The sequence below is a fragment of the Prinia subflava genome, chromosome 24 (assembly GCF_021018805.1).
Source record: "Prinia subflava isolate CZ2003 ecotype Zambia chromosome 24, Cam_Psub_1.2, whole genome shotgun sequence".
In the NCBI taxonomy this organism is placed as follows: Eukaryota; Metazoa; Chordata; class Aves; order Passeriformes; family Cisticolidae; genus Prinia; species Prinia subflava.
In genome coordinates, this window is record NC_086270.1 from 981,054 (window position 1) to 1,003,242 (window position 22,189).

General features: G+C 54.7%; 1 protein-coding gene across 1 annotated transcript in view; it reads left to right on the forward strand.

Moving 5' to 3' along the window:
* Positions 1 to 22,189, forward strand: part of RUNX3 (RUNX family transcription factor 3) — a 34,329-nt gene that overhangs the window by 4,868 nt on the left and 7,272 nt on the right. Inside the window, exons 3-4 of the mRNA XM_063418969.1 lie at positions 533 to 637; positions 15,269 to 15,433. Of these exons, the coding sequence (XP_063275039.1) occupies positions 533 to 637; positions 15,269 to 15,433 (270 nt within the window). The remainder of the gene's footprint in view (positions 1 to 532; positions 638 to 15,268; positions 15,434 to 22,189) is intronic.

A 22,189-nucleotide genomic window follows, 5' to 3' on the forward strand; every position in this document is an offset into this window, starting at 1 on the left:
AGGCTGGGAGAGGGGACAGTCCCTGCTGCTGGTGGCCAAAGCTGGCCGGGTTCAGTTCCCGTTTTGCAGTTCCAGTTCTTGCCCCTCCCGTGGGTGCCTGCACGACCGAGGCCGAGCACGGCTCCCTCCAGGTGGGAGCACCCAGGGGTCCCCTGCAGGCTGATCCCCCCTCCCAAGGGTGCGTCCCGCGGGCACCGGGCCCGGTCCCCCCGCGGAGGGGCTCCCGCCCCGGGCTGTTCCCGGGAAAAGGGGAAGAACGGCAAAGGGAAAGCCCCAGGAAGCTGCTCCGGGTGGAGGGGTCGGGACGGGGAAAGGGACGGGTGAGTTTTCCCTGCGGGAAGCTCCCGGCTCCGGCTCTGCCGCCAGCGCGGCCCCGGCGGAGCCGCCGGGCTCCGTGTCCGGGCGGTCACGGCTCGGTAAATGCGGTGATGTCTGCGGGGATTCGTGTCCCAGCCCGCCTCTCCCTCCACAGAGCAGAACTCGAGTGGGATCCTCACTCCTGTTGTGTTTTTTCCCTCCCCACCCTCTCCAGGGAAAAGCTTCACGCTGACCATCACCGTGTTCACCAACCCCACCCAAGTGGCCACCTACCACCGAGCCATCAAAGTCACCGTGGACGGACCGCGGGAGCCCCGCAGTGAGTGAGGGTCGGGTTTGGGGTTTGGCAGCGCTGTAATTGTGGGGAGGGGGATCGGGGCCGGCTCCCCGCGGCTGAGGGGGCAGGGCTGGCACTCGGAGCCCAGGGGTGGCACCGCGGGCCGCTCGGATTTTCCCTCCCTGCTCCATGTCCCATCACCGGGGGATGGTTTATGGCTCCCTGCCCTGCTCCCTAACCCATCCTGGAGGGACAAATGCACAGCTCCAGGTTGGGATGTTGGGAAAACTCTCTGCAAAAGCCCAGAGGACCCAGCCTGGCGCTGCACAGGGGGGTTGTGAAATCAGAGCCTGTGCTGGGCCTCGGGGCCCGATCGCTGCTGATTACACCGAGCACGGCGCAGGTTCCCCGGCGCTGAGGCCGTGTCTGCTCTGGCACTGAGCTCCTTCCCCTCGGCTCCGCCGCGGTTTCGCTTTCGGGCTGTCAAAGGCTGGGGCTGGCAGCGCCCGCGGCCGGGGGCTGAGCCTGGAGAAACCAGAGAGACTCTGCGACCGCAGAGCCGCCTCTGCGGTGCTGGGGAGGCTCTCCCGGGGCCAGGACGGAGCCTCGTGGTTGAGGGAGGCTCCGGGAGCTGCCCTGCCTGCCTCGGCTTTCGGCGTCGGGCTGCTCGGAGCTGCCCCCGGCCTCCCAGGGAAGCTCTCCGGAGCTCTGCCCGCAGGAGTTTCCTCTCTCCACGAGGATTCTTTGCCCTGGGGGTCCCCCCTGTGCGGTGGGATTTTGTCCCTGGGGGCTCCATCCCTGCTTTTCGCTCCGGCTTCGCCTTCCTGCCCGCTCAGCACCACCCGGGACTATAAAGCCGGGTTTGTTCCTTTGCGTGTGAGGCTGTCAGTGCCCACATTGAGGGGAGGCAGTTTGATCCTTCCAGAAACGCCTCAGAAAACATTTTGTGTTGATGCTGTCACAGGGCCACCGGTGCCCCTTGATGTCAGGCCAGGTGGAGGCCGTGCCTCGGCCAGGGGGCTGCATCTGCATCGGCCTTTGGTGGATTTTTGCTCCCTCCTTGATTTTATTTTATTCGAGGATGGATTTAGGAGCTGGAATGCAGGAAATCCAACGCTGCCATTGTGGGGTGGGGTTTCTTTAAAGCCAGAAACACCAGGCAGGTCCCTGGTGTGGGGCACCTGTGGATTGTGGTGGGCGCTGGGGCTGGGCAGGGAATTTCACAACTCTGTCAGGAATAGAAACCAGCCCTGCTGACTGCTGGCTCAGCCCTTATCAGCTGCATCAGATCGCCTTTCTAATAATAATAATCACCACCATCATCATCAGGAGTACATAAACAATAATACAAGGTGAGATAGTTGCTGCTCTCGGAGCTCGGTTTGGCCTCACCGGCAGCCAAACCCGGGTGAATCACACCTGCTCCTCCTGAATTTCAGCATTTCCCCCCGAGCTCCCCATCCTGCATCTCAATTTCAATTTTCTGATACGGAGCTGTGGCAATCGGGCCAAAGCTGAGGATGGAGCAGCTTGTCCTGGCTGTGGTGAGGGGTGACCTCCCTGGGACACAGCCCAGGTGCAAGGGCAGCGTTTTCCTGGGGTTTTCCTTTTTATTTCTCTTTTTTCGTGGTGATTTCTGGACCTCAAATCGTGCTGGAAGCGTTGGCTCCTCAAGGAGTTTTGCGTGGTGTTTGTTTGCTGCTTGTGCCCTCGCCTTGTGTGGCCCTCAAGGGTTGATCTCTCCCTCATCCCTGCATGCCCCCAACCCATAAATTGCTGGTAGAAAAGGTTTAGGCCCAAATTTTGGCTGTTTTGGATTTTTTTTCAAGGAATCATAGATTTGTTGGTCATGTTTTGGCTCCCAGTTTGAACTCAAGGTTGACGAATTTCCAGTGGGAGAAAAACTTTTTTTTTTTAATCCCTTTTTTGCCACAATTGTGAATGAAGACGACAATTTCAAAAAAAAAGAATGAAATAACTCCTTCCTCCCCTTCCTGCTCTGCAGAAACCTTGGGTGTGGAAACAGCAGCTGTAAACTGATCCTGGAAAGCCGAGGTGCTTTTCCTGGCTCACCTGCCACTGGGTGGCTCCCGGGCACAGCACCCTGGCAGTGCCAGCCCTGGGGTGGCACCTGGGGCTGGCACGGCCCTGCTGATCCCCACCTGGGGCCGAACAGAGGCTGCTCTGCCTTGGTTGGCTTTGGCAGGTGAGAGTGGCCAGCAGGAACTGCAATTTTTATTTTTATATATATATATATTATATACACTTTTAACATATGTATGTTAATATGTGTGGGCATAAAAATAGATGGAATTTTCCCCCTTTTTGGCTTCAAAAGATGGGCCACGGTGTGTGTTGGCTCCTGTGGTGAGGCTCAGCACTGGGCAGGGCTGGAGGCTGATGTGGAGGACAAAACCCGTCCTTAATGTGGAAAGAATTGCCCATTTGTCCTGGCACCCTGGGAAAGCCCTGGGCAGCGTCTTCTCAGCTGCAGCAGAGCCCTCCAGCCACCGTCCCTGTGGGGTTTGGGGGCCAGGGCTGTGGCCGGGCTCCACCTCTGAGCATCCCATTCATCCTCCAGCCCTGGCCCGTGGCTCCCTCCCCGCCCTCGAGCGAGGCTTTGAACTCAGATAAAACCTCGGAGGGGTCTGAGCGGCGCTGGGTGGGAAATGCAGGGATTTCCAGGATTTTCCAGGGGAGGAGGGAGCCGGAGGAGGCTGCTGGGGACCCCCGGGAGCAGCACCGGGGCTGGCACCTCTCCCTGAGCATCCCCTCCGAGCCTTCCTCAGGCTCCTCCCGGCGCCCCGCTCGCTCCCAGCTCTTTCTCCTTCTGCTCCAGCTCTTCCTGGGTTAGATCTGGAGGGGAAAAAAAGGACATTCTGTCAAGTTGGCACCTTAGCTCTAAACAAATAGCGCAGCGGGTGCCAAGTGTTGACATACTTTGTACAAACAGGAAGTAATAAAATATTTGAACTTCCTGTGGAATTTCCTTTTTTCCCCCCTCTCTGCAGCCCTGCGTTCAGCAGGAGCCCTCTGTGCTGCAGAACCCTCTCGCATCCACAGCTGCTGCAAAATGATCCCGGCAGGCAGAACGAGGGGAACTGAACGGCTGCGAGCTGCACCGGGGCCTCCAGCCCATTCCTGGGGAAAAGGGACCTTCCCCTTCCCCTTCCCCTTCCCCTTCCCCTTCCCCTTCCCCTTCCCCTTCCCCTTCCCCTTCCCCTTCCCCTTCCCCTTCCCCTTCCCCTTCCCCTTCCCCTTCCCCTTCCCCTTCCCCTTCCCCTTCCCCTTCCCCTTCCCCTTCCCCTTCCCCTTCCCCTTCCCCTTCCCCTTCCCCTTCCCCTTCCCCTTCCCCTTCCCCTTCCCCTTCCCCTTCCCCTTCCCCTTCCCCTTCCCCTTCCCCTTCCCCTTCCCCTTCCCCTTCCCCTTCCCCTTCCCCTCTCTCATTTTTCCTTTCTCCCTCCCAGCTCCCTCTCACAGCCCCTTTCTGCCCAGAATTCTTGTGCAAAGTCTTTTTTCCCTTTTAAATTCCATTTTTCCCCTCTTGGACTTTGTTTATTTGTTTGCCCCCATTCAGTCTTTAACCTCTCTCCCCACTTTCTAACCCCCTTTTGGGTTTAATCCCTTCTCTCTGACTCTCACCCCATCGCTGCTGTCCCTGCTGGGGAGGAAAGGGACGCCAGCAGGATTTGTCACCCACGAGGTCCCCGTGTCCCCCCTGTTCCCTGCTCAGCCCTGGCAGCACTCTGGATGTGCTGCTCCTTGGTGCCTCCTGCCCTGCTCGTTTTTGGGGTGTGCATCAGAGATTTGGTGCTTTCAGTGATGTCCCTGCTTGGTGTGACCCCAGTGAGTGACAGAAACGTGTCCCCAGCGTGGCTTGGACTGGGAGGAGGGGGCTTGTGGCCATTTCACACCCCCCCTCCCACCTTGTCCCTGCGGTTTTTTCTGGCTGGGCCCATCCTGCACAGCCCCAGGTTCCCTCCGTGGTCTCTTTTCCCTCCCCAGAAAGGCTCCTGGCCCGCGCAGGCTGTGGCTGTCCCCAGGCAGCCACTGTCCCCTGTCACGTAGCCAGCGGGTGGGAAGGTTTCTCACCTCCCCCGTGCTGAGGCGTTTCCAGGAACCGCCGCTGCTCTTTGGCTTTCCGAGCTCTGAGAGCCTCAGCTGAGCGAGGGTTTCCCTCCCACGAGGGCTCCGAGCCCGGCCCTGCGCCCTGAGCTGCCAGAGGAGGATTTGGGGTGTGCAGAGAGGGGGACTCTGGGGGTGTGCAGGGGGTGGCACCCCCTCGTCCCTCCCGTGAAGGTGACATCGCTGTCCCCACGGTGCTGGCTGCCCTCACCTCATTCATTGTGAATTCTTGGCTTGAATGCGAGGTAAAAAGGCAAAAATCCGTGAGAAAGGTGAACTGGAAAGGGGAAGTGCTGTGTGTGAATCCAGCCTGGGCCTGGCTCTGTTAACAGCAGTGCTGTAACACAGTGTAAAAGAGGAAAATATGACACAGAAACATTCCTGTTACCTTTGAGAAAAGTGAATTATCTCTGCAGGGCTGGGAACCCCTCTAAGCTGCTGCCCAGCCTGGAGGGATTTTGGCTGCCCTGCCTCGGATGTTTTGTGGCCTGGACCTGTGCCCCGAGGGGATTTGTGTAAATCTGTGCCGTGTTTTCTCCTCAAAGGAGATAAAACCAGGTTTTCTCTTAGTTTTGTTATGATTTGAAGCAGCTCTGAGAGGAGGTGGGAGCTGGGAGAGCTCTGCAGGGTTTGGGAAGGTTGGGATGATGCTCTGTGGGACGGCAGCTCCAGGAGATTTTAATTTCACCTGGAGATGGTGAAATAAAATTCTCTCAGCCCAGGGACGCAGGGAAATTGGGATTTACTGAGTGGCAGATGAGTGTGGGGAGAGCCTGAAATAGCTGAGGATGAGGAAGATGGAGTGGGGTTATGGGATGGGAGCCAAAGAGGAGCAGGGGCAGAAATCCCCTGTTCCCATATCCCTCCAGGCAGTTCTTGCACCTCTGTGCTCTCTGCACATTTATCCTCAGAGACTGGGGAAGTGCTTGGAGAATAAATTACTGGAGACTCTTGTGCCTCTCAGAGGCTCGAGTGGAGACCCAGGACAGGGGTGGGTTGTGCCAGTATTGTCCAATTCCAGATCTTTATCTCGGCCAAAAGGCTCCCTCGTGGGGCTGCGTAAAACTTGAGCTGGAGATGTCTTCTGTAATTAAAAGCAGACTCAGTGCTGAAGTGCTCCCGTGGGGTGATAGTTTTGGGTATTATTGAGGTCTTTTGTTTTATTCCCCTGCTTGTCCTTAGCTAGAAATAAATACGCAGACAGTTCCCAGATTGTCTGGGAATAAGGGGAAAAAAAAAAAAAAAAAAAAGGAAATGGCAAAAAGAAGGAAAAAAAAAAAATAGGAGGAAAAAAGCAACAAAATCAATCTGAGAAAAATTTCAATAAATAAATGACCTCAGCACTTCCTGGACAGTGATTTGTCCATGTCAAATCGCTGTAATCTGTTCTAATTTAATGCTCAGTACTTAAAACAAGCTGTTTTCCCACTTCTGGAGGTCTGTCCTCCTCCCTGGTGAGGAAGAGGAGGAAATCCTGAGTGGCCCTTTATTGCTTCCCTATTGCCTGAGCTCAGCTGAGGCTGTCGGAGGAAACTCGGAGAGCCCATCCCGGAGCTTTGGATGGCTCCTGCCGCTGCGGGGCTGCTGCGGGGCTGCCGCTGCGGGGCTGCTGCCGCTGCGGGGCTGCTGCTGCTGCGGGGCTGCTGCTGCTGCGGGGCTGCTGCTGCTGCGGGGCTGCCACTGCGGGGCTGCTGCTGCGGGGCTGCTGTGGGATTGCTGTGGGGCTACTGTGTGCTTCCCTTGGGATATCCTTGGGTATCCCGTGGATATCCTTGGGATGATGCTGCTCACAGGCATCGGGTTGGTCCCAGCCGTGCTCCAGCCTCTGTTTTTGTGGGGTGGAACCTGTGCAGCAGCTCCTGGGGCTCCTGCACTGATCCAGCGCTGCCCGGAGGAGTGGGAAGGCTTTGGTTCATCCAGGAGCCTTTGGGGGAGCCTTGGGGCTCCCCAGCTCCTGCAGGAGCCTTTGGGGGAGGCTCAGGGCTCCCTAATTCCTGCAGGAGGCTTTGGGGAGGCTCAGGGCTCCCCAGTTCCTGCTGGAGCCTTTGGGGGAGATTAGGGCTCCCTAATTCCTACTGGAGCCTTTGGGGGAGCCTTGGGGCTCCCCAATTCCTGCAGGAGCCTTTAGGGGAGCCTTGGGGGTCCCAATTCCTACTGGAGCCTTTGGGGGAGCCTTGGGGGTCCCCAATTCCTGCAGGAGCCTTTGGGGGAGCCTTGGGGGTCCCAATTCCTACTGGAGCCTTTGGGGGAGCCTTGGGGCTCCCCAGTTCCTGCAGGAGCCTTTTGGGCAAGGCTCAGGGCTCTGGCTGATCCTGCCTGGGTGAATTGAGGCTCAGCTCCTGGGGCTGGATAAAAACCCCTTGGGGACAAAACCAGCCATGCCTGGTTCTGTGGTGGGGCTGTGCAAGACCCCCAGCCCCTCAGTGGGACCCAGGGATGGCCCAGGGGACACCAGGGTGCACAGAATTCCCTGGGGAGAGCAGAGCAGGGATGGAAGTTGCCCGACAGGGCTCCAAGCACTGGGTCTGCCTTACCAGGGCCTTTGGTGCTGCAGCTCCAGGCTGGGATCCAGCCTCAAAAGGAATCACAGAGCAGCTGAAATTATCTGGGCTCCCGTAAATGCACTCCTCTAATTATTTCATTCTCCCCATGCAGTAAATTCCACCTCTCCTTTCCAATTGCCCGCTGCGGAACAACTTCAAAATCATTTCACTTGAAAACGGCCGATATTTTGTAAGTGCAGCAACACTGGGAGTCAGAACAGGGAAATTATTTTTGCTTGCGTCCCACAAAGGAATCTTTGTTGGGATTGCTTGCAACACCTCCTGCTTTTGAAAGCTTTGGGAAAACCCCAGGGCACAGTTTGTGCTGGGGTGGAAGAGGCAAACCTGGCCCTGGGGTGGCTTTGGAAATAACTCAGAACGGAGAAATGGGGATTGATCCTGTATTTGAGAGAGATTGAAGTGATCAAAAGGGTTTCCTGGTGGGATCTGGTGCTCATTTAGGGATGTTTGGGGGGTTAAGTTGCACTGATGGTTTTTTCCAGGATTTGGTGGTGCTCGGTGTTGGGTTGTGTCAGAGGCTGTTCAAAGACACAGCAAAAGAAATTCAAATACAATTCAAACACACAACAAAAGAAATTCCTGCTGGATGCAGCAGCATCTGCCAAAGGGAGCAGTGCAGGAAGATGAGTGGGCTGGGCTGGGATGCAGGTGGCAGCAGAAAGGAATTTTTGTGAGCATCACAGGAAGGCCACTGGTGACCTTCACTCCTTCCCAAAGGAGCAGCATTTTGCTCCGTGCCTCAGTTTACCTGTCTGTAATTCCTGGGGGCAGCAGGGGATGTGGAGGAGGCTGGCAGGGAGGATTTGCAGGGTTATTAATGCAGCCAAACCCCCTCGGGCGGGGCTCAGGAGCTCGGGAGGACAGAGCAAAGACTCACAGATTGGAAAGGAGAGAGGGGGGAAAACCAGCCAGTGCTAAAAGGCAAGTTTCATTTCAGGGAAGGCAACAGCTAAAGGACAGAACCATCAACCAAAACCACAAGATCACAGATGTCAGGCAGGACACATCTTGTTTCTCCCTCCCGAAAGGGCTTATCAGTGCAACCAATCACTTTAATGATGTGGCACAGGGAGGAAGAGGATTTGAGTCAGAGTGAAATGAAATTCAGCTCCTAAGACCCTTCTCTTCCGCTGCCGGAGCGCAGTCACCTGTCCTGCAGCCAGCAGAGATAAATCACCCCCTGCAGCGGAAGGGGCTCAGACAGGAGTTTGCATTATTCTCTCTTGCTCCTTGCAGCGTCTCTGCGTGCTGCAGGGGGAGTGGGGCAGAGAGGGGAGGGAGAAGAGGAACACGGCGAGCAGGGAGCGCCCCTGGTGCCCTTCCCAGCCTCGGGGGGAGGTGGCAGTGGGGTGGGAGCCTCTGTGCTGGGAGGTTCTTCATTCCAAATCAGATGGGGGAGCAGGGAACCCCTTTCCCTGTGGTCAGCTCTGCTCCCTTGGCTTGGAGGGCAGCATTGCAGGGAGGATGAGGATGAGGATGAGGATGAGGATGAGGATGAGGATGAGGATGAGGATGAGGATGAGGATGAGGATGAGGATGAGGATGAGGATGAGGACGAGGATGAGGACGAGGGTGCTGTGCAGGTGCCATCACTCTGGGGCTCCTCCTTCCAAAGCTTGGCAGGAGCTGTGATTATCCAGCAGGATAACACCAGCCAGGCTGTGGAGATGGAGCTTGGAGCTCAGTGCTGGGATGGAGGGGATCAGAATTTGAGCTGTGGCAAGAGGGAAAAGCAGGGCTCAGCATCCTCAGACCTTGGGCAAGTTTGGGTTTATTCCTGATGGCACAGGCCAAGCTGCTGCTCCCTCCCCACAGCGCCAGGGACATCTCAGCTCCATCAGCTGAACCACAGCGCGTTCCTTGCTCAGGGATGAACCCAGCCTGTCCTCCCCATCCTGGTGTCCTTAACCAGTGTCACCTCAAGGAATTTGATGTGCTTGCCCTAATGGAACAGGTTGTGAACTGGGAGGAACCAGCTCTGCTGGTAGGCCCCAGTGCAGGTTGTTAGATAGCAGCAGGAGCTCGGCGGGGCTGGCATCTCTCCATGGATCTGTGGAATCTGAAAATCTGATCCCAGCCGGGACTGAGGCAACACCAGCTGGATCCTTGGGATCTGTCTGCTTCCTCCCAGCACCCAGCTCAGAAATCTCAGGGAGTTTGCCTGATTCCGTGAGAACCAGATCACAGCCCATGAGTGAATTTTGCCTTCCTGGAATGGGGAGTGACTGCAGAGAGGCCGTCGGGGCCGGTGGTTTTCGCACCCTGTTCTGAAAGCTGCCCAATTTCCCGCAGATGTGCACCCACCTGCTGCGCTGTGACACCCGGGCTGCAGCTTTCACGTCAGTAAATCACAACTTTTAACCCCCATCCTGTTCACCCTGCAGTCTCAGGGGCAGATTTTCAGAGTTCTTACGGCTGGAAAAAGGCAGGAAAGCACTGGTGGGGATTTTCAGCAAGGCACAAGTGGGCTGAATGCTTAAACCTGATGAATTTTACCCACTGCTGAGAATACCCTCAGCTTTCCCAGTGTTCTGAAGGGCTTCTAATATTTTTGCAAATCCTGAAAGACTCTCGAAACCCTGGGAATTGGGATTCTGTGTCCCTCAGGCATTTGAGCCGCAGTTGCGTGGAAATTCAGGCGTGATGTTCCCTTTGATTTGGGAATGGGCCGCAGCTCTCGTGTCCCCAGAGCTTTTGGAAGCACTGCTCTGGATTTCTGTTTAAATTAATGCCCTGCTTTGTTTTCCTTCCAGAGGGCTCAGTTTTGGGATCTCCCAGCGCAATCAAAGGCCCCGACAGGGTTTATCAGAGACTTGCCAGGGTGGGCACAGGGTGGGCACAGGGTGGGCAGGGAGGGAGGCAGAGGCGAAGTCTCAGCTCTAACCCAGGAGTGAGAGGAGCTCAGGGGCTCCCAAAGCCTCCTAATCAATCCCAGCCTGCCTAGAACGAACATCTCTCCCATGCTGGAGCTTCAGACACTAAAAATCCTACTGTAAATGCAACATATCTCTGTGCTTCCTGCCAGCTGGCCCCGAGCCAGCCTATTTCCTTCAAAAAGAGGGATATTTATTTTCATCCTTTTAGAGGCAGCCAATTCATCTCAGACCACCACCAGCTAAAAAAGCTTTATAAATTAGCAGCCTTTTTTTTTTTTCCTTTTCTTTCTTTTCTTTTCTTTTTTATTTTTTTTCCCTTCCTTCCTAATTCTCTCCCCCACCCCTTTAAATATTATTTTCCTTTGGTTGTTGGTGTGAAGGCTGTGCCAGGACATGCGGGCCGGGGCGCATTGCGCCACACTCCCCTTTCTCCCCGAGCTGCAGAAAGACAGTAGCAGCAGTGTCTCACGAAAGCCAGAGGAAACCAAAGCAAAGCCCGGCCGTGACTGATTCTCCTTCCAAATGGCGTAAGCAGGCCAACTTCAAACATGTGAATAATGAGTTATCTGTGCCTGACTTTGTTGGGCAGCACAAGGGACGGTGCCTCCCGACACCTCCCTCCTGTGAACTCCTGGGCTGGGGTTTGAGCGCCGGGGCTCGGAGGGCGCCTCCGTCATCCTGCGTCACCTCTGAGCCCTTCCAGCTCTGCGCTGTGCTCCCCTCCCTCCTCCCCTGCCAGTGGGGCTCCACCGAATTCCTCTTGGCTGGGAATTTCCCGTGCTGGGTGTAGAGGTGGGATTCCAGGGAGAACCTGAGCGATGTTTCTTGCCTTGTGTTAGAGGTGTGCAAAGATGAAACCAGCCCAGCATCTGCTGCAAGGGACAGGCCTGCTGTTCCCATAACACTGCAGTTTCACATGTGGCTTCTTTCGGGAGCACATGCTGGGACTTGATAGTCTAGCCCAGACTCAGACTGGGAAAAAATTCCAGCCTCTGCAGAGGACTGGCGTGTCTCTCTGAAGTACCTATTTCGAGGGCTACGGGAGGGATTTGAAAGGTGTTTTGCACATTGAGACAGAGTTTTATCCACTGCTGATTGCTTTCTTGTGGTCCCTTCTCACAGACGTGTAGAGACTGAGCCATGGCTTTTTGGGCAGGGACTGCTCCCGATGAGTTTGGCTCAGCCCTGGAGTTAGGCTGGGAATATTTGGTGGGAGGATGGGGGAATGCCAGGGGGGTGCTCGGATGCTTTGAAGGAGGCTGAGTGTGGCTCAAGCTGCTGTGCCAGCCCATGCCACCCTCTCCTGGCTCTGTCTCCTCCTGTCTGGAGGGGAGGCAGTGCTCTGTGTGTGTGTGTGCTCGTGTCCCTCGGCATTTCCTCCTCTCCAGCTTGCCGCCAGCATTCCGCAGCCCCGCTCCCGGGGAGGGCCAAGCCACATCCCAACATCTGCTCCCCCGGCAGCGCGGGGCTGAGCCGGGGCTGGGGCTGGGGCTGACACCCAGCTCCGGAGGCCGGGCAGCTCCTCGGTTCTCAGCAGCTCCATCCACACAGAAATCAGGGAATGGGGCTCCTGCTCACCCCAGAGAGGGTTTTTGTGAATCAAGTCTCTCAGCTCTGAGATTCTGATGTCACTCAAGCCATGAAGTTCCTGGAGCCCCTTTCTACCTTTGATTAACTTTATATTCTGCAGGAATCTGAGGAGATCAGCTACTTTTTGGAGCTCCCCCTCCACAGCCTGGAAACCCCATCCCGGTCCCGGCTTGGGAAGCCACATCAGGTTGCACACTCCTAGAAGGAAGAGCAGGCTCTGTTTGGTCTTTGAAATATTTTAATGCAGAAAGCATGTTTAAATCATAGCTCTGAGGGCCTGAGCTCCTGTGGCACACACTGTTTCGCTGTCTGCATTCCAAGGAAACACCCAAAACTTCCAGTATGCTTCTTATTACTGGCCTAAAGTGTCAAATTCACATCGGCTCTTCCAGCTGGGAAGTGTTCAATGGGATCGTTTGTTTGATATGCTGATACAGATCTTGTTATTACATCAGGATCGTAGGTGATCTGTCAATGTTTACATCATGTCGTGTTCAATACTGGAGTTAACCGATTCCGAAACCTGATCTAGCGTTAAAACCCTGGCGCTGCTGACGAGGAGTGCCCAAGGTCAGGAGCTGCCACCATCTGATCGTGCTGAGCTCCACTGTTTCTGTAAATATCGACCTGCAAGCCCAGCTGGAAATGCAGTGCAGAATCTCCAACCCCAGCAGTGCTTTTGTGCCCCAAAATTCACAGGTTGGGGTGATTAAGGCATTTTTAAGGCAGATTTCTTGGGATGAGGGCTGGGGCTGTTTGAAGTTGGGTGAAAATCCACCCACTGGCTTCGGGAGGCTTTGAGTCAGGGCTTGGGTGAAGGTAGAAACCACCTTCCTGTTCTCTAAGGTATGAGCTATTGTTCACTGGTTTCCTCTCCGTGACAGCTGTGGGCAGATGGGGAAGGGCTTTTAATGAAGCCAACCGCTGCAGAAATTAAAAAGCTCAGGTTGTTCTGATGAAAGAAACCCATTAACAGCGATTCTCTCTTGCGTGACAAAGTCTGACGTCCCCAGCCCTAAGTGACAAGCGGCAGGAAGTCCTGGGGAGACAGCCTGAGCTAAAGAGGGCTGGCAGGGAAACTGCTGGGGTTTAACTCATTCTCTGCCTTCTTTCACAGGGTTTGGGGCTGCCAGCTCCCATGTGGGGTGGGACACAGACTGGAGAGGGTCTGGGAGAGCTGGGAAGAGCCCTGATCCCACCACCCCTGTGTTTGCCTTGACTTAACATTTGCATCAATTTTCCCACTTCCTTTTCAGCAGGGTAGTTGTAGGGGTTTGGGGTTTTTGCTGGTAATTGTGGGGTCTCCCCACAAACCAGCCCCTTCTGGGGGGTGTTTGCTCCAGGCATGGGGCTGTGCCCACGTTCAGCCAGCGCGGGCACCGGAGCAGCCACAGTGCAGCATGACACAGCCACATGGAGCCCTCGGTGGGGCTGCACGGCTGAATAATCTTTAAAAACATTATCAGCACAGAGATCACTTGATATATTTTTTCAGGATTTCCCCCGTCACATGCCAGATACCACCACAGGATAGGGTTTGTGCTGAGATGAAGGAAGGGAATTTAATTTTCATTAGATTTCTGGGGAACTTGGTCTTTGAAGTTCTTTTGCCTTTCCTGCAAAGCTCCACCTAAAAAAACTGGGTAAAGGTGAAATATGACCCTTTTTTTCTTCTTCTGTGCTTGAATGAATAGTGAAATAATAAAATGTGGGCTAAAACAAGACACCTCCATGCACACACTTTTCCCTGGAGAGAGCACCGTGTGACAGATGCTGCTCACAGCTCCAAAGGCCCTGGATAATGCAGAGGTGGCTGAGGTCTGGGGACACACAGAGATGAGAAGAGATCGTTTATGGTCTGGCTTTGAGGTTTCCTTGGTTTACTTCACACAGCAGGGAAAACACATTTTCAAAATACCGCTGGGTTTTTGCTTTCTGCTGGGTTTGTCCTCCCCAGGTTTTCCTCTCTGGTGTCAGCACATTTTCCCTCGGTTTGGACTCTCACATCCCTGGAAGTCTGGGGATTATAGAGCTTGGAGAGGATGGTGGGGCTCACCTGGATGTGGAGAGAGCAGAGAGGGATCAAACCCCTCAGGATGTGGGGCTGGGAGGGGTTTGCTGGTGGGACACCCCTGGAGCTCAGCTGGGAGTGTGAGTTCCCCCTGGAGCTGATTGTGCTTTCCTCCCATCCAGTGTCTGCACAGACAGCCTGGCAAGTGCAGCCCGAGCCAGGCACGGGGGAGATCAGGAGACACCAGAGGTTGGATTTAAAGAGGGGAATTTGGGGACTTTCTGTGACTTTGCTATAAACTGACACCGTGCTCACAGAGCTGTGCAGATGTGGGGGGAAGGAAGGGCAGGGGGGTGCAGGCGAGAGGTGCCTGCATTTATCCCCTTTAAATGCGCTGCTTTAATTTCCTTTTCTTTAAAACGCACCAAGAGCTGAGCTTGGCTGGGTGCATGTCGGGCTGTAGGATCTGATAAGGCCCAGCTCTCTGAAGTGCTGCAGCAGGGTTTCTCCCCAGCCTCTCTCCCGGCGTGCTTGCACATCTCCAGTGCCCCCGAGCGCCGGGGCTGTGCCGGGGTGAGGCGGTGCCACCTGGGCAGGCTCCCTCCGTGGCAGGTGCAGGAGCTGGGGCTGGTGCGGGGCACTCTGGCTGCGGCAGGGGAAGCACAAGGACAAGCCAAGGTCTGAACCCCGCACTGATGTAAAGCTGAGGCTCCCCTGGAGCTCCTCCAGCTTTGTGCGGGTGTAACTGAGACTGGAAACCTGCCCGTCCGGCGATGATTAATACAGCAAAATGTGAAAGTTATGTATCAAGTGCGTTTCACGCGCCTCTCGCCTCGGGACAATTAGCATAAATTTAATAATTATTGCCCTGTGCCAGCAGCTGCTACCTAAGGAGCTGGGAGTGCTTTATGAACGCTCATTAGCTGCTGCCCTGCCTGGGGCAGGTGGGTGATTAGTCTGCCCGTTTTATGGGGAGGAAGGAGGAACAGAGAGAAGCAAAGTGAGGTGGCCATGGTGTGGTACCAGCGAGGGCAGATCCCATCCCTCCTGCGCCTCCTCCAGCCCCACTTGGCTCTGACTGAGCTGGGTAGGTACAGCTGGGAGGGGGCCTGAGTAAGACGAGAGTTTGTTCTTTAAGAAATGTAGAAAATACTTAAAATTCAATGTTTGCCCGTTCCCCAGTCCCCACTTCACCAGGACTTGGTTTCTTGCACGTCTCCCCTCCGTGTTCGGAGTCGGTGAGGGCTGGTGGGCGCTGATCACTCAGGCAGGGGCATCCTGATCCAGCTCCTTGACTGGAGACTTTCTGGAGGATGTGGATCCTCCCCTGTGGGTCACCCTGTGTCTGTCTGCCCCGGGAGCTGCTCTCTGCCGGGGCTGGCACCCATTATCCCCTGTGAGTAACAGCAAACCACAGAGACAGAGGCTGTGCTGGCTCCCTGTGTAACCAGGGTGCTGCAGCCAAAGGGGAGCTGATCAGATACCAGACTCTTTTATCACGTTCCAGGGCACAGACAAAAGCTGGAAGACCAAGCCAAACCCTTCACCGACCGCTACGGAGAGCTGGAACGGCTGCGCCAGTCCATGAGAGTCACCCCGACAACTCCCAACCCCCGAGGATCCCTCAGCACCCCCAGCCACTTCGGCTCCCAGGCTCAAACTCCAATCCAAGGTAACTGCCTGGGTGTCCCAGTGTCACCCCCAAACCCTCGGTGTCACCCCCAAACCCTCGGTGTCACCCCCAAACCCTTGCGTTCTTGGCATGGCTGAGTGGGAACAAGCTTCCCTCTGGATGGGATTTTAGAGCTGGTGAAGGAGCCAGGGAGGGGTTTGTGTGGATTTCTTGACCTTGGAAGTTTTTGCACCCATGAAGTCACTTTGTGCACATTAGATCTGGGTTTTGAGGAACAGCCGAGCAGCAGGAGCGCGAGGGAGGCGAGAGCAGCACCCTTTGAACCCGGCAGCTCCCCTGACATGAAGGCAGCCGCGCTATGGTTATGCATCAGCCAGGGAGGGTGTTCCGTGCTTTCCATGCTAATCCCAACGGTTTCTTATCATTGTGTGGCTGCCAAGTGTGGTGATCCCTCGCCCAGCTCCAGCATAATTCCCCACAAGGATGCACACCTGCACGGGCACACACACACACACACAGAGCCTTTGCTCTTCCCAGCTCTGCCAGCGGCAAAGAGCGCCCCAGTCCCTGGGCGTTCCCCAGGAATCCACAGCTCGCTGCCAGGACAGGGGCAGGAATTGCCACTGGAGTTACCTGACACAGATCAGGCTGCTAATCCTGGAATTTCAGTCCCAAACTAAGCAAGGGATTAAAATATCTCAGCTGCTGTGCTGCTGCTGTCTTTCTGCCCAGGCAGATGCCACCAGGATGAACTGAGACCATTCTCCCGTCCTTTTCTGTGCTGCTTTTCCATGCATTTTTAGTCTCGCTGGTTCTTTTCCTTCAGAAATCAGCAGAGATACTAAAGGGCTTCAAGGAATAGCATTTAAGCTGTCTGTATTTGGAATTTTGATGAGAAGTGGCTCTTCTGGGAAAGTTTCATAGAAAAATCTCCCCAAACCCTCGTGCTGTGTTTTCAGAAGGGATATGGTTGTTTGAAAGCCTCAGTGTCAGTGGCAAGGAGGGGGGTTTGGGTGTAAAAACATGTTTGAAAATGTTAACCCAAACTGTAAAAGCTGCGCTGCTCCTCCCAACCCAAAATTACAGAGCAAATTTAATTTATTTCTCATTGAAATGCAAATCCCCATGCTTGGAATTTTCATTGATATTAGCAGGGTTTATGAGAAGAACACGGGCATTTTGTGTAGGATTATCATTTGGGCTTTTTTAAAAAAGCAAGAGAGAGAGAAAGAGTTTTCTAGGCTTGTCCCATTGGCCGCATCATAAAGAAAGAGATTCTTGAGGGAAGAAAAAAAAAGATTTGTATTTTAAATTAGCACAGCCCCCTGCAGTGCCAGAAACCCAAAGAGCGTCGTTCGGAGCGAAGAATCAGGTGATGACACAAATTCAACGAGAAAAAAAATGGAGTTGGCCACAAGCTACCGTCCCTGCCAAATTCCCAAATGTCAAGTGACAGCAGGAGTGGAGACACACAAAATTAGCCTCTGAAATCATTCCTGCGGAGTGAATCCGAAGTCTCAGGAATGCTGCAGAAGGCGGTTTGTGCACGCTCTGCTCTTGGCTCCCTCGCTCCCGAGTCGGAGGAACCGTCTTAAAATGACTGCGGGTTCCTACCAGCGTAACTGGGAGCAGGACTCAGTGATTTTCATCTCAGCCCTGTCCTTTTGACACAGCTCTGGCTATGCCCAATCATAATCATCATTTTAAAAACCCCTCTTTCTCTCGCACACACACGGCTTATTCACAAAGATCATAATTTTTACCCGAGCAAGTGGAGCCCGGCCCGTGCCAAGAACAACACGGGAGTTAACAGGCCTGTAATTCTCACGACTTGGCACGTTCTTGGGTAACACACACAGGAGAGGCCGATTAGTGGGAAGCAGAATGAGATACCAGCGAGGAGGGGCCATGGGGCAGGCTGGGCTTCATCCGGCCCCCACTATCTCTTATGGGGTGCTTCCCAAGGTTAATGTTTTTAACATCCCTGAGCAGGGATTAAGAGCGGGACAGGGAGGTTTTTCCCTCCACTGGTGCCCAGCTCCCTCTTCTTGTGTGCCGGGGGTGCTCAGCCTCCCTGTTCTGCTGACCAAGCAGCTTGCACAGACTTCCTAATCCGCTCCTGGCAAAAGCAGGCTGGGAGCTGGGATGCTCAGGAACAGCCTCGGCCACTGCGGGGGGATCCCAGCGCCTCAAACCCCTGAGCACGGCACGTGGAGTTTGGGTTTTTAGGCAGGCAAAGACAGTGTTTATCTTTGGGGGAATTGGGGTTCTTTGCTCTGGCCCAGTCCAATCTTTCCTCCTGAGGTGGGAAAGCTGTGGCCATGGTGGAGATCACGGCAAGGACGCCGCTGGGAGGGGGAGAAGGCTCTGGCCCTCAGCCACTCGCACAGGCTTTCAGTAAAGCAGCCCCTGGAGGTTATAAATAGCCCCCATGTAAAATGATCATCCTGAGGTTAAATGGTCTCAAACCAAAACCCTCCCGGTAAGAGAAAGCCGATGGTTTCTGAAGGGCATGCCAGGAAATACGGGAGGGGAGAGCGCGGCTCCGAGGCCGAGCGGGCTGGATCCTGCTCTCTCCAGTGTCAGGGTATCTCAGTGGTGCTGGCCTGGCCTTGCCCCACTCAGCTGGACAGACCTGATCCCTTCCCATGCCTGTCCCCAGATGGGATGGGCGCTGGAAACCCTGCACACACCAGATCTCGTTCCTTGTGCTGCTCTGGGGGTAAACAGGGAAACTCTGGGTTCACCCCCGTAGCTGTGATGAGAATCTGGCCCAGTGCTGGGCAGGTCAGACAGACAGACCCCATCACCATCCAGCTCTGCTTCCCTGGCTTCAGCCGAGCAGAGCCTCTGTTGAGGATTCGGGCCAATGCTTCTCCAGAGAGGTCTGGAAAATCTGAGTGTTTGCAATCCCAGCTCTGCCATCCCCGCAGCGAGACACCAAGCTGTCATTAGGATGGCTTGAAATGGTTCCTTATTACGGGGCACGCGACGCCAGAGCCTTGCGTGCTTGCTTCAGCTGAGTTTTGCCTTTTAGCTTAAAAAAATCATGTAGCTCTCAGAAGTGAAGCAAGATGTTAAAGGGACTTCTGCCTTCAGCTGCTTCTCGGGGCCCCTGGCTCAGGGGAGGTGGGCTGGTGACAATGACACGTCCTCCCCTGGAGCTCCCCCTGGTTCTCCGTGTCCTCTCTTGCCCGTGTTTCGGCAGTGGCTCAGGCTGAACCATTTTGTTCCCAGCACAGCAGAGCAGGACCGCCCACGCTCGAGCTCTGTGGTGGAAACATCTTCAACCACTCAAAAGCAATTGTGTGCCTTGTCCAGCAGCGTGGAGGGGCCTTGCACTCACCAGGACAATTGCAAAGGGATGTTAGATTGGATCTCCTCGGTACCAGAGGGAGCTGCTTTGATTGATGCACTTCACGTTCCCCTGCACTCTTCTTTTTGCTCCAAACTCCCTTGATTTCACAGGGAGGACAGTAAATGTCAGATGCTTTTGCAAGCCTCTCCTAGCCCTAGTGCCTGCTGAATGGTTTTTGGGAGACTCCGTGTTCACTGGTGAAGAGCTTCAGATCTCCTGATCTGGAATTTGCTCAGCTTCATTCCCAATCCATTACTTCAGGCCAGTGCAATATTTTTATCATCAGCAGAATGCTTCATCATATGCCTTTAAAGTCAAGTCTTTCTCTCTCTTTTTCTTTTTAAATATACATTTTTAAAGTATTACATTACTTTTAAGAAGCCTCTTGGCATAGGCAGCAAGTGCCCCTATTGTTTCTGAAATGCAACGTGGCTGCTCTGAGGTTAAGTCCTGAATTATGGGCCCAGCAAACACTGAATTGCTGCTTCCTAATCCCTGTCCAGATTGACTTATGGTTTCTTTAAAATATCCGTTTCTTAATGGATAAAAACATTCTACCACGGGCACAGACTAAATTGTTTCCAAAGGAAGCTAGGCAAGCATTAGTGGGAAGAAAACATATTGTGGGATTCAGCTTCAGCCTCAAAGGAAGGAACACGCTCGAGATGGGTTTCCTGCCTGCTTTCAGGCTTCTGTATCTATCTTTAAACGGCTTTTCTGCTCCTCTCCTTTACATTTGTGATATCCCTCCAGTGAGTTTGGCATGGAACAGTCACAGAGGAACCACAGAGCAGTGCAGGGCAGGAGCTCACCCCAGGACAGGGTCCGGGCACCTGCCACCACTCTGTTTGTGCCCTGGCCTCGTGGCCATCCCCAGCCACAGCTCAGGGTGCTGCACCCCTACAGAACAGCAAGATCCCTTGGAATTGGCCTCAGGGTGCCATCCCGCCTTTAACACGGGATTTTCCAGTGTGCTGGGATCCGCTGGGAGCGGGCTGGGAGCCCCCAGCCCGGGTGCTGCTGCCTTGCCGGGCTCCCGGCTGCTGCAGCCCCCCGTGCCATCGCCCCTCCTCTTGGGATTCCCATGGCAGACGTGGCCTGGCCCAAACAGGCTCGGCAGGCAAGGTGGTCTAGCTGCAGGCTGGGTTGTAAATCCAGCAGCTTCCTTTTATGTAGTCGGGGCTTGTTAATTTGTTTTAATACCCTTTGAATAGAGGTAAAGAGCGAAGCGCGGGCAGGGCGGAGGGGAGCGCCTGCCATGCCCGCTCAGCCCACCCACCCGCTGCAATTAGCACCTTTATTCATTAGCGGGATGTGCGGGATGTGTCGGGCAGGGGGATGCGGGCAAGGGGCTCCGGGATGAGCCAGGCTGTGCCGGATGCTGGGAGAGCCGGGCTTGTTTAGTCTAGCAAAGGGAGCTGATTGCTCTGTGTAAATACATCGAGGGGGTAAACACGGCGAGGCAGAGGAGCTGATGTAAGCTCTGGAGGACACTGCAGGCACAGCACATGGGGCTGAACTGGTTCTGCATAAATCCACACCGGAGTTAGGAGCAGGGTCCTCTCCACAAGGATGGGCCTAGAGAATTGGAGCATCCCAGTGGAGCTGGAAGGGTTTGCAGAGGGGATTCAGATGCGGTGCAAGATTCACTGAGCTGGGAACACCTGGGAGTTTCCCTGCTCTGCTGCTGCCCGGGGTGTTTGGGGTGGGAGAGGACCCAGAGCTGGATTTGTGCTGCTCACTGGGGTGGGTTTGGGGCTGTGTGTGTGTGTGCACGGCAGCACACAGTGTCCGGGGAGAATCACCAAACTGAGCAGCAAACGTGCTTGGCAGTGATGAGGTGGTGCCTGGCGATGCTGTGATAAGGACCTGTGTGTTGTTGTGTTTTGGTTTGGGGTTTGCGTTTTTTTTCAGACTGCAGAGGAAGTCCGTGCACCCAGTTTGTGAGCTGGTTCTATCAGATACACAGCAGTGCTCCATGGGCGTGGAACAACGGATGCTGTTCACACCCTCCTTTTTTTTTTCAACACCTCCCCTCCTCCCCCAAAATATATTTTGCTCTATTTTACGTGGGCTGGGAGGAAGGGGCCGTTTTCTTTTTTAGTTGGCTCTGACTTGGAAACAAATGAACTTGTTAACATACGTGACAGAGGCGTGAGAGCGTGCCTGCATGCGTGGGTGGGGAGGAGAGCGGCGCCTTCTCTAGAGATGAGCTGGGGCTTCATAGATCAGATGCATCTCGTGCACCTTCCCATGGAGATTCTCTCCTTCCCTTGGCCACCTGCCTCTCCATGCTCCCACATGGAGTTACTGTGATCAAGGGAAGGAAGCGGAGAGGGACAAAGATCAGAAAAATGCTCCAAGGTGGCTTGGATATCCAAGAGTGAGAGAAATGAGCAGTGAAAAAACAGCCAAAGGTATATCCAGAGAGGGGATGTCTGTCCCCACTCCTCACACACATTCTGGTGTGTTATATACAGAAGCAGAAAGTATCATTAGTGTTTACATTGTCGTCAATCATTGTGGGGTAAGACAGGAAAGGAGGGTGGGGTAGATTTCCCCTGGGGTAGATTTTTCACGACAATTTTGCAAGGCACACATATGCATAGAATTAGAACAGTGATCTATGGCCAGGCTGAAGATATTTTATATTCTACACACTTGGAGAGTGCCACGCTATCAAGTTCCCTTTGAATTCCCTTTGTTCTCAGTGTGTCTCACACACTGTGTTTGTTGTGTAACATCCACACAAGCTCAGGTTTATTGCTGACTGGGTTCGCCAGCCACCGCGTGCTCCCCACATCTCTAAGGTGGGGACCGGGTGGTATCTGGGGTTCTGAGGAGCTGCTCAGGTTCCACACGTCGCTGCCTGGCCCCAGATGATCTGATAATGATGCTCCTGCTGTACATCAGGCCCCGGTGCTGTGCTCTGCCATGTGCCCGGGGTGAGCTGTTTTTCTGGGTACCACTGCAGCACTGAAGAGGTCCTGACATGGCTTTTGCTGCCCTTTCTTCCCTCCAGGCAGAGTAGATGTGTTCCTGGGCTAGGATGTAGTGGCAGCACCCGCTGCTCCTTTGGGATGGGTGCACATCAATCCCTAAAACCAACTGCAGGGTCCATTGCCTCATCTCCCTGAAAGCTTCCAGGGACCTCAGAGCAGATCCAGCAGCCGTGACCCCGCCAGGGTGCAGGGACCTGTTCCACTCCATCCAAGGCAGCTCCCAAACCCAATGTGGTCTGAAGGGAGGCGGCTGAACACACCCAGAGAAACCCGTGTGGTTGGCAGCCTCACGAACCAGCCCTCCCCACCTCATGGCCAGCCCTTGCCACCGTGACCCAGCCGAGGTTTGGCTCCCATCAGGGGCATCTCTTTGCATTTATCTCCCAGCCACCCACCCAAGGAAAGACCTGTATTGTCTCCGAGGCAGAGAGAGCT